We start from the raw sequence: 9,941 nt of genomic DNA, 5'->3' as shown, positions 1-9,941 counted from the left end.
TTTTGCTTGAAGGCGTTTCGCTTCTCATCCAAGAAGCTGAGGACTGAAGAGGAAAGTCAAAGTCCAGTTGTCTTCAAAAATCACCTTTGGGGGTCTTTCACTGAGTTCCATCATAGTAATAAAGACAACAGGACATATAAAGGGGCCTGAAGGAATCCCCAAAGCATGAATTGATTGCATATTTAAAAAACGTAGTCCCTGTATGGCTGCCCTGGGCTCTTTTTATCAAGATTTGCAGCACCACCCATGTCTCGCCCGGCCCTCCCACCTGTCCCAGGAACACATCCACGTTTCCAAGAGGATTCCGGGAGAAAGAAACCCGAGCTGCCCAGAAGCAGCGGTCAAATCCGCTTTGTTCATTTCTGCCCTGCTCAATCACCACCGCACCCATCATTCTCAGCCCCTTATAGCCCTTCTCCGCACTCGGATCTCCCGCCACTCTGGACCAAACGTTCTGTCAGCAGCAGAACTGGGGCTTCCTTTCAGCGTTCAAACGGAACGGGGCACGCGAAGAGGACCTGTGCCGGCCCTTTTGAAGCAGAGGATAGGAAAGACGGTACTTGCTGTAGGAGACGCTCTAGGTGTAAATAGGGGAGCCCAATAGGGTTTTGCCTCTCAAAGAGGCAGCCATCTCTGACCCTGTTTCTGGCCGGGCAGTGGGGCTGGAAAGGTTTTGGCGGGAACGTCTTGAAGCTGCTCGTGTCCGCCTCAGAAACTCTGAGGAAGCGGAGTTCCGCCCCTTCTCGCCTCCCTGAAACCGGGAAAGGGGCGGGGCGAGGGGAGGGGCGGATCTGCCATGAGCGAGGGTAGCTTCTGAGGGAGCTTCTCCCGCTCGGACTTCGCCGAAGCGGGAGACTGAATGGCGGGAGCAGCAGCGTCCCCCGCTGCCCTTCAGGCGGGGAGCGGAGGCTGCGGGGGGGAACTCGGGGAAAGCGACGACAGCGGTCCGAGCGGCCTCCCCGAGGGGCCCCGCAATTCCGAGGCCGAGCGCCGGACCTTCCGCAGCTGCTGCCCCCGAGAGGCCGAGGGGCCCCGGGCGCTCTGCAGCCGCCTGCACCAGCTGTGCCGTGAGTGGCTGCGGCCCGAGCGGAGCGGCAAAGCCGAGATGGTGGACCGGGTGGTGCTGGAGCAGCTGCTGGCCCTCCTGCCCCCGGATCTGGCGGGCTGGCTGCGGGAGTGCGGGGCGGAGAGCTGCGCCCAGGCTGTGGCCCTGGCAGAGGGCTTCCTGCTCGGCCCGACCTCCACCCAGGAACTCGGGAAGGAGCGGCAGGTGAGAGAATGGCATCCTCTTGGGATGGTGTAATAGTCTGTGGGAATAACTTTGTGGGACATTATTCCCACATTCTAATTTCCCACATACTAATTTTCCACACACTAATTTTCCACATACTTTGTCATGGACTGGACAGCCGTAATGCAAAAGGTATCTCAATTCCCACATGTTGATGGGGGTGGAGGGGAGGGGAAATTCCATAAAATTCATAGTTTTCCAGCGAGTACAAGGAGAGGATCGGAAAAATGCTTTCAGAATTGCAAGATTTTCTTAATAAAGAGTTATATTCGGAACCTTGTGGTTCCCCAGCGCAGACTTTTCACTGCAGAAGGTTCTAAGCAGGCTTTCCATTGTAGATAGAATAGATTTGTGAGAAAAACAGTCCCTGAAGAAAAAAACAAAGCATACTTTATTCATGTTCCTTTAACTTGAGCATGGGGCTTCCTACCTGTGACTAGCAGAAGAGAGCCCTGAGCAAACCTACTTTTCGGATTAAAAACGTATTGTCCTTACCATTTGAAACAAATATAAGAGGAAGATAAAAAGACATAACACAATTATACAGCATTGTTTCCCTGGACTTTTTTTATAAGCTATTTAACTGAGCTTTATTTTGCTGTATAAACTTGTGTATCCTTCCGGATATTAACAACATATGCCATAAAATCAGTATTTATACTTTATGATTTCCTGTCACTTAAATCTACCAGAATACAGTCAAGCATCTAGCTTATGTGAACCTGTACAGGGCCATAACACTAGATACAGATTGTGAAGTATTTCACAAAAATGGCAGGCGATTATCAAGAAATAATGGCCATCCACAGAGCAGGAGTTCTCAAGTTCTCTTATATTGACTTGAGTTTGAAAAGTACAATTGGAGAGAAAAAGGTAAAGCAGCCAATTAACATAGTTAAAGTCATTTGAAAGTGGATCATAAATCAGGCTATTGTTCAGTTGCAGGAGCCACTCATGGAGATTTCAGCAGAGTTCCAGAGAAGAGGAGATCCATCCAATGATTCTGAAGATCTTTCTTTTAGGAGGATCCAACTGGGACCACCTTGCCAAGTAAGTTAAGGGTTTTTGTGAAAAGTTTAAACTCCTTCTATTCATGAGCTTCTTTGAAAACCAAATGCTGAGTCCCTGTTCACTTGAACCTGGTTTCCTCAGAATGACCCAGTTAGAAAATGTAATATATATGTTGGAACAGTTTAATCTTTCTTAGTGAATAATATTTACATGTAAGGGTGTAGGTCTATACATATGTTATATATAGTATGTTTAAATGTGTGTTATGTATCTGTACACTTTGAAAGCAAGCAGCTAAATTTCATTTTTAATGTGCGCCATTGTGCCAACAGTAAAAAAATTACAATAAATGTTATCTGTCTATCCCAGCGGTTCTCCACCTATGGGTCGCGACCCCATTTGGGGTCGATCGACCATTTCACGGGGGTTGCCAAGCAAGGCTGTCTGCCATTTTTCCCCCTTTTCCGGCGGGTGCCTTACCTCCCTTGGGCTGGGCCAGCTGGTGGTCGGCCTGCTCCGTCTCTGCCACTTGCCAGCTACGCCTCGGCCAGCGCAGGGGGCGGAACCACGCATGCGCGGCGCTCCCGGGCAGGGAAAGTCCTCAACTTACGACCAGTTGGGTAGTCCTCGACTTACGGCCGGTTTAGTCCTCGACTTACGACCGGTTTAGTCCTTGACTTACGACCGGTTGGGGGTCACGGCATTAAAAAGGTTGAGAACCACTGGTCTATCCATCTGTCTGTCTGTTTGTGTGTCTGTCTATGTATCTAAATATTTTTGAAAAAACTTTGGAAAAGCAGATAAAAAATAAAAACCATGAAGCAAAATAATACCAATTGTACAAAAAGTGCTTTAGAAATAGGCCAATATATCCACTTAAAATAAATTACAGGATAGAAAAATTTCTCATATAAAGACCCGTAAGTTAAAGCTGACAAGTTTTCATGGTAAGACTGTTGGTCAAGTGTCTTGATATTTCCAGAATCATGTACATTTTGAAATAGGCCAGGTAAAAAATTCTTAGTCGGTATTTCTCGTTTTCTAACACATGTTTATTTTACTGGGCCAGAGAGATGAGGCCGTGGGATTCCCCTACCCAAAACCATTTTGGTGAGGTATTCCAGGCCTGGGGAGGGGTGGTCCCAAGGAATACCATTCTGCAACTTCGATGCATCTAGGTCACATTTTCTGCCTTTAAAACAGCAGCATGGAGGATGTATGTCTGTTCTACAAGAAAATATCCATTTGTCTCTTGCAAAATTCTCTTTTCTGTGTTGGAAGCAGGGTGGATTTGATTTAAATCACCAGTAAAAAGGCTCGATTTAAATCAACTCAATTTAAATCATATTTTTAAAGAGCACTGTCATCTCTGTCCTGCAGCGACTTCTCCTGTGACCCACTGTTGACTCACTGAAAGTCTCATTCACTTTAATGGGATGGCTGGTGATTTGGCAGTGACACAACAAGTTGAGGAACGTGGCAGGTAGCAGGTGAGTGAATGCCCGCTAACAGGCCTGCCTGTTTAGAAGGATCTGAAATGACAGGGGTCTTTAAATGACAGGTGCTCTTTAAATCCTTGCTGGCAGTTAGAATCTTTAGTATTATTTGCAAAGAAAACGAAGGTTCCCTATTTAGAATAATAAACTGTCAGGTTAGTAAAACAGCGATACGAGAACCGATTTTAGGTTAATAATTTAATCACACATAGTTGGAGAACTACTCAAATTCATTTATTTAATTAAAACACTTAGCGCTTGGTACAGATGCATTTCTCTTCAATACCTCAATACCTGGGAAGATTCTGGAAAAGATAATCAAACAACGAATCAGCGAACAGCTAGAGGCAAACAAAATCACTACTAAAAGCCAACAAGGGTTTGTCAAAAACAGATCATGCCAGACAAACCTTATTGCATTCTTTGACTAAGTGACAAAATTAGTGGATCAGAGGAATGCTGTGGATATAATTTACTTGGACTTCAGTAAGGCATTTGATAAAGTAGATCACAACCTACTACTCGATGAGATAGAAAAAAGTGGGTTAGACAGCATCACCACCAGATGGATTCGTAGCTGGCTGACCGGCCGTACTCAGCGTGTGATCCTCAATGGAAGTGCATCTACATGGAGGGAAGTGTGTAGTGGGGTGCCCCAGGGCTCTGTTCTAGGCCCAGTGCTCTTCAACATCTTCAACTATTTGGACGAGAGGATAGATGGGGAACTCATCAAATTTGCGGATGACACCAAGCTGGCAGGAATAGCCAACACTCCAGAAGACAGGCTTAAGATACAGGAGGACCTGGACAGACTTGAACACTGGGCGCTATCTAACAAAATGAAATTCAATGGTGAAAAAAGTAAGGTTCTACATTTAGGCAAGAAAAACCAAATGTACATGTATAGTATAGGGGGTACCTTACTCAATAGTAGTAACTGTGAGAGGGATCTCGGAGTCCTAGTGGACAATCACTTCAATATGAGCCAGCAGTGTGCTGCAGCTGCCAAAAAAGCCAACTCAGTGCTGGGCTGCATTAACAGAGGGATAGAATCAAGATCACGTGAAGTATTAATACCACTTTATAATGCCTTGGTAAGGCCACACTTGGAATACTGCATCCAGTTTTGGTCACCACGATGTTAAAAAGATTCTGAGACTGTAGAAAGAAGAGCAACAAAGATGATTAGGGGACTGGAGGCTAAAACATATGAGGAACGGTTGCTGGAATTGGGTATGTCTAGTTTAACGAAGAGAAGGACGAGGGGGGACATGATAGTGTTCCAATATCTCAGGGGCTGCCACAAAGAAGAGGGAGTCAGGCTATTATCTAAAGCGCCTGAGGGCAGGACAAGAAGCAACAGATGGAAACTAATTAAGGAGCGAAGCAACCTAGAACTAAGGAGAAACTTCCTGACAGTTAGAACAATTAACCAGTGGAACAACCTGCCTCCAGAAGCGATGAATGCTCCAACACTGGAAGTTTTTAAGAAGAGATTGGACAACCATCTGTCTGAAATGGTGTAGGGTTTCCTGCCTGCCTGAGCAGGGGGTTGGACTCAATGACCTCCAAGGTCCCTTCCAACTTTATTATTATTATTATTATTATTATTATTATTATTATTATTATTATTATTATTATTATTATTATTATTATTATATCATACAGTTTGTAGTGTATAGAGATTTGCAAAACAATGGGATAAAGGAATATTCTTGAACTTTGTTTTATGATTGATCTCATGGTTACTGTGAAATTGTGTGAATGCATCAATGCAGTGCATGTTATCTCAGGTTATAGAACTTGGATACCAAAAATGTAAATATTGCAGAATATACAGCCTCATGCTACATAACTAAGCTCCATTTCATGCTGAATAAAAAAAATTATTAATGTATCTTAAATAGAAAACTATACTTAGATAGATTTTTACTCCAAAAGCATTTTATTAAAATAAATTTAATAAAAAAAATCCGATTTAAATAAAAAAAATCCATTTTTTTATTATTTTTTAAAAAATCATTGATCATTCTCCACCCTGATTGGAAGTAAGAAAGAAAACCTAAGAGAGAACTGTTTGATGGGAAAGATTTTCTTTTTCTTTCTAGGACAAAGATCCCTTTGAGGAGGTCGCTGTGGACTTCACAGAGGGGGAGTGGTCGCTGCTGGATTCTGCCCAGAAGGCCTTGTGCATGGAAGTCATGCTGGAGGTTTCTAGGGATGTGGCCGCTCTGGGTAAGGAGCTTCTTTACTCTGGGTTCAGTTTATTGGGAAAGGTTTTCAGTGGCAGATAAACAGGGAAGATACCTGCACTCAGATATTTAAAGAAGTCAGAACTGTACCTGGCCACCACCTGTAAAACCTCTCCTAATCTCAGGAAAATTGGGATCAGAATGTGTAGTATGTAGCTAATATCCAGTGGACAGCCACAGGTGCAAAGACTCCCATATACTTCCCCAGGCGGATACGGCTCATGTTAAAGAGTGTCGCTGATCGATTATCTGCATATACAATTAGTCCGGCGAAGTATTTACTCTTCACTGCACATATCGCCACGAGGTAGACCTTAATAGCAGATTTTACCTGTGTTCAATCAAGTTCATCCTTGTCTTTCACCAGCGGCGCTGTAGACATCTCTTCATCTGTTTCATCCCTCTCAGTTCCTCTTTATACCATGGAAGACAGAGAGGTCTATGAGTGAGCAGAGGTTGCCTCAGTCACCTTCCTATTCCAAACAGTGATTAAGAGCTCGACTGCACGTTGCAGTAGATCAGCAGTTATAACCCCCAGTTCTTTCTGCAACAAATTTGGGTCCATTAGTCGCCGCTGGCAGACCAGTTCAATAGGTCCTGCCTCCATGCAGGGGAGGGGGGGGGTACAGCTCTTGAGAAACTCATTGACACAAGATTGTGACCTGACCAAAGATAAGGCCACCAATGTGTAGTATGTAACTAATATCCAGCAGACAGCCACAGGTGCAAAGAGTTCCATACACTACGCTTTGATTCTCTTTAATAGCCAGGCTCCCCTGGATCACAAACCAGCTGAGCTACGTCATGGGCAATTTTGTCTAAAGTTGTCATTACAGCAACTCTTCTAGAAAACAACTAAGGCCTTGGCAGAAATGCTCACCATAGTTTTGTGAAAGGCCTTAGATCAGGAGTGTCAAACTGCCAGCCCATGGACCGAACGCGTTATCCGGCAGCCACGCCCACCCCATTGCCGGCAATGGCAAAACTGTCCCGATACGTCTCACGATGTAACGTGATGTCGTGAGTTTGACATGTCTGCCTTAGATACTCCACAGAAATGCCTGAGCAGATTGACCTATCAGCAGCAAAGCCTTAATCTGGTTCAGGGCTGAAAAATCTTGTGGATACCATTAAAGTATCCTAGGACCTAGATAACAATTTCAACCCAACATCTCCTAGTTTTAACACATGGCTGATACCCAACCTGATACTCAGATGGGCATATTTTTGACAGGGAGAGACAACCCTCCTCCATTCCTAATCATTTTGAATTCTAATGAGAATTTCTTTTTTTTTTCCAAACTAGGTGATGGTGATGGGCTGGAGAATGAGAATGACAAGCAGCTGATGTCATTGACATTACAAAGTGCAATGTCTGCAAAGAACCATTCCATATCTTTTACTTCATCTAAAATACTACATAGGAAATTCACTGAGAGCACTGATATTACTTCCCTTCAAAGGATTCACAAAGGGGACAAACCATATAAATGCCTGGAGTGTGGAGAAAGCTTTCATGGAAACATAGATCTTATTTGTCATGAAAGGATCCACACTGGGGAGAGACCATATAAATGTATACAATGTGGAAATGCGTTTACTCAGAAAAGTGGTCTTATTAGTCATGAAAGAATCCATACAGGAGAGAAACCATTTCAATGTACAGAATGTGGAAAGAGCTTCACTCAGAAAAGACAACTTAATGTTCATGTTAGAATCCACACAGGGCAGAGATCGTATAAATATTTGGAGTGTGGAAAAAGCTTTGATGGAAACAAAGATCTTATTTGTCACGAAAGGATCCACACTGGGGAGAGACCATATAAATGTATACCATGTGGAAATGCGTTTACTAAGAAAAGTGGTCTTATTAGTCATGAAAGAATCCATACAGGAGAAAAACCATTTCCATGTACAGAATGTGGAAAGAGCTTCGCTCAGAAAGGACAACTTAAATTTCATCAGACAATCCATACAGGAGAGAAACCATTTCAATGTACAGAATGTGGAAAGAGTTTTGCTCACAAAAGCCAACTTAAAATTCATCAGACAATCCATTCAGGGGAGAAACCATTTCAATGTACAGAATGTGGAAAGAGCTTTGCTCGGAAATGCCGACTTAAATTTCATCAGACAATCCATTCAGGGGAAAAACAATTTCAATGTACAGAATGTGGAAAGAGCTTTGCTCAGAAAAGCCAGCTTAAAATTCATCAGACAATCCATTCAGGGGAGAAACCATTTCAATGTACAGAATGTGGAAAGAGCTTTGCTCAGAAAAGACAACTTAAAGTTCATGTTACAATCCACACAGGACAGATATTGTATAAATGCTTGGAGTGTGGAAAAAGCTTTCATTGGAACAGCGATCTTATTTGTCACCAAAGGATCCACACTGGGGAGAGACCATACAAGTGCATGGAGTGTGGAAAGCAATTTACTCAGAAACGTTTTCTTAATCAACATGAAAAAATCCATACAAGGGAAAATAAATGCACAGAATGTGGAAAGTGCTTCGCTCAGAAAAGTCAACTTATTTTTCATGAGCGAATACACACAGGGCAGAGATCGTATAAATGCTTGGAGTGTGTAAAAAGTTTTTATTCAAGCAGAGAACTTATTCATCACCAAAGGATCCACACTGGAGAGAGACCATATAAATGCCTGGAGTGTGGAAAGAGCTTTATAGACAAATGGCACCTTGTTTCCCACCAAAAGAGGCACACGCAGGATAGACCGTATAAATGCATGGAGTGTGGAAAAAGCTTTCATTGGAACAGCGATCTTATTTGTCACGAAAGGATCCACACTGGGGAGAGACCATACAAGTGCATGGAGTGTGGAAAGCAATTTACTCGGAAAATTTATCTTATTAATCATGAAAGAATCCATACAGGGGAGACACCCTATAAATGCACAGAATGTGGAAAAAGCTTTGCTCAAACAGCACAACTTAATGCTCATAAAAGAATCCACAGAGAATAGAGACCGTATAAATTCTTTAACAATCACATTTACTCATGAAAGAATCCACACTCGGGAAAAGCCATATATTGCAAGGAGTGTGGATATAATTTTTACTGGGAAAGAACATTTTGCTCATCATTAAAGGATCCACCTAGGGAAGAAACCTAAATGGACAAAGGGGAAAGGCCTCCAGGAGAAATTCTTCTGACTCACCATTAAAGGATCCACACAGGAGAAATCATGTAAATGCAAAGAGTGTGGAAAAGCTAAAGTTGGGAAGGACACCATAATTCCCATAAAACGATGCCCACAGAAGGAACTATATAAATCCATGGAAGTAGCTTCAGAATAATCTTCGTCCCAAATATTTGAATTCATTCAGAGCAGCCAGGATTTCTGTTGCCTATTTTGACTTGCATTTCTCTCCCCCCCCCGCCAATGCTGTGGAAACAGGAATGCAAAAAGGGAATTACGCTCTTCACGTTTCCTGCTTTTTGCCCATCACCACTTCACTATCATTTCCAACCAGCGGACTGATGGCTTCCTTGATTTCTCTCATAATTTACCTTTAAAACTCTATAAAACAGGATTGACATGCATTTATCAAATTTAGAAAGCATTTTGATCTGCAGTTATGTTAATTCCCACAAAACGGTGGTCTTGTACTTTTCTGTCCTCTTAAGATTTATCTGAACAAGTCGTCTCCTTTCCATTTGTTATCTTCTGACCAGAAGGAAGAGTGAGAGCAGCCCCAGAAAGACAACCTCTTTTTGAGCAGTTGCCAAGGCAATTGTTCCTCACTACTTCAGCTTCCGAATACATTTTGGAGAAGAAACTCTATACTCTTACAGTCTTGGAACCTTACTAATAAACTCTTATGTAATTTTACAGTCCGCTATTGTGTATTATTTTTTCACTATCTCA

General features: G+C 42.9%; 1 protein-coding gene across 1 annotated transcript; it reads left to right on the top strand.

The window, feature by feature from the left end:
* Window positions 1-859: 859 nt before the first annotated feature.
* On the top strand, window positions 860-9,064 carry LOC107300734 (gastrula zinc finger protein XlCGF57.1-like). The gene is made up of 6 exons (XM_029287037.1): window positions 860-1,270; window positions 2,036-2,164; window positions 5,907-6,033; window positions 7,357-7,662; window positions 7,717-8,432; window positions 8,763-9,064. Exons 1-6 carry the CDS (start codon window positions 860-862, stop codon window positions 9,033-9,035), a joined length of 1,962 nt encoding a protein of 653 aa, XP_029142870.1. The 3' UTR covers window positions 9,036-9,064.
* Window positions 9,065-9,941: the final 877 nt, after the last annotated feature.

The sequence above is a fragment of the Protobothrops mucrosquamatus genome, unplaced genomic scaffold (genome assembly GCF_001527695.2).
Source record: "Protobothrops mucrosquamatus isolate PMUCROS unplaced genomic scaffold, P.Mucros_1.0 scaffold8217, whole genome shotgun sequence".
NCBI lineage: Eukaryota > Metazoa > Chordata > Lepidosauria > Squamata > Viperidae > Protobothrops > Protobothrops mucrosquamatus.
This window is presented reverse-complemented; position numbering and strand designations above follow the sequence as displayed.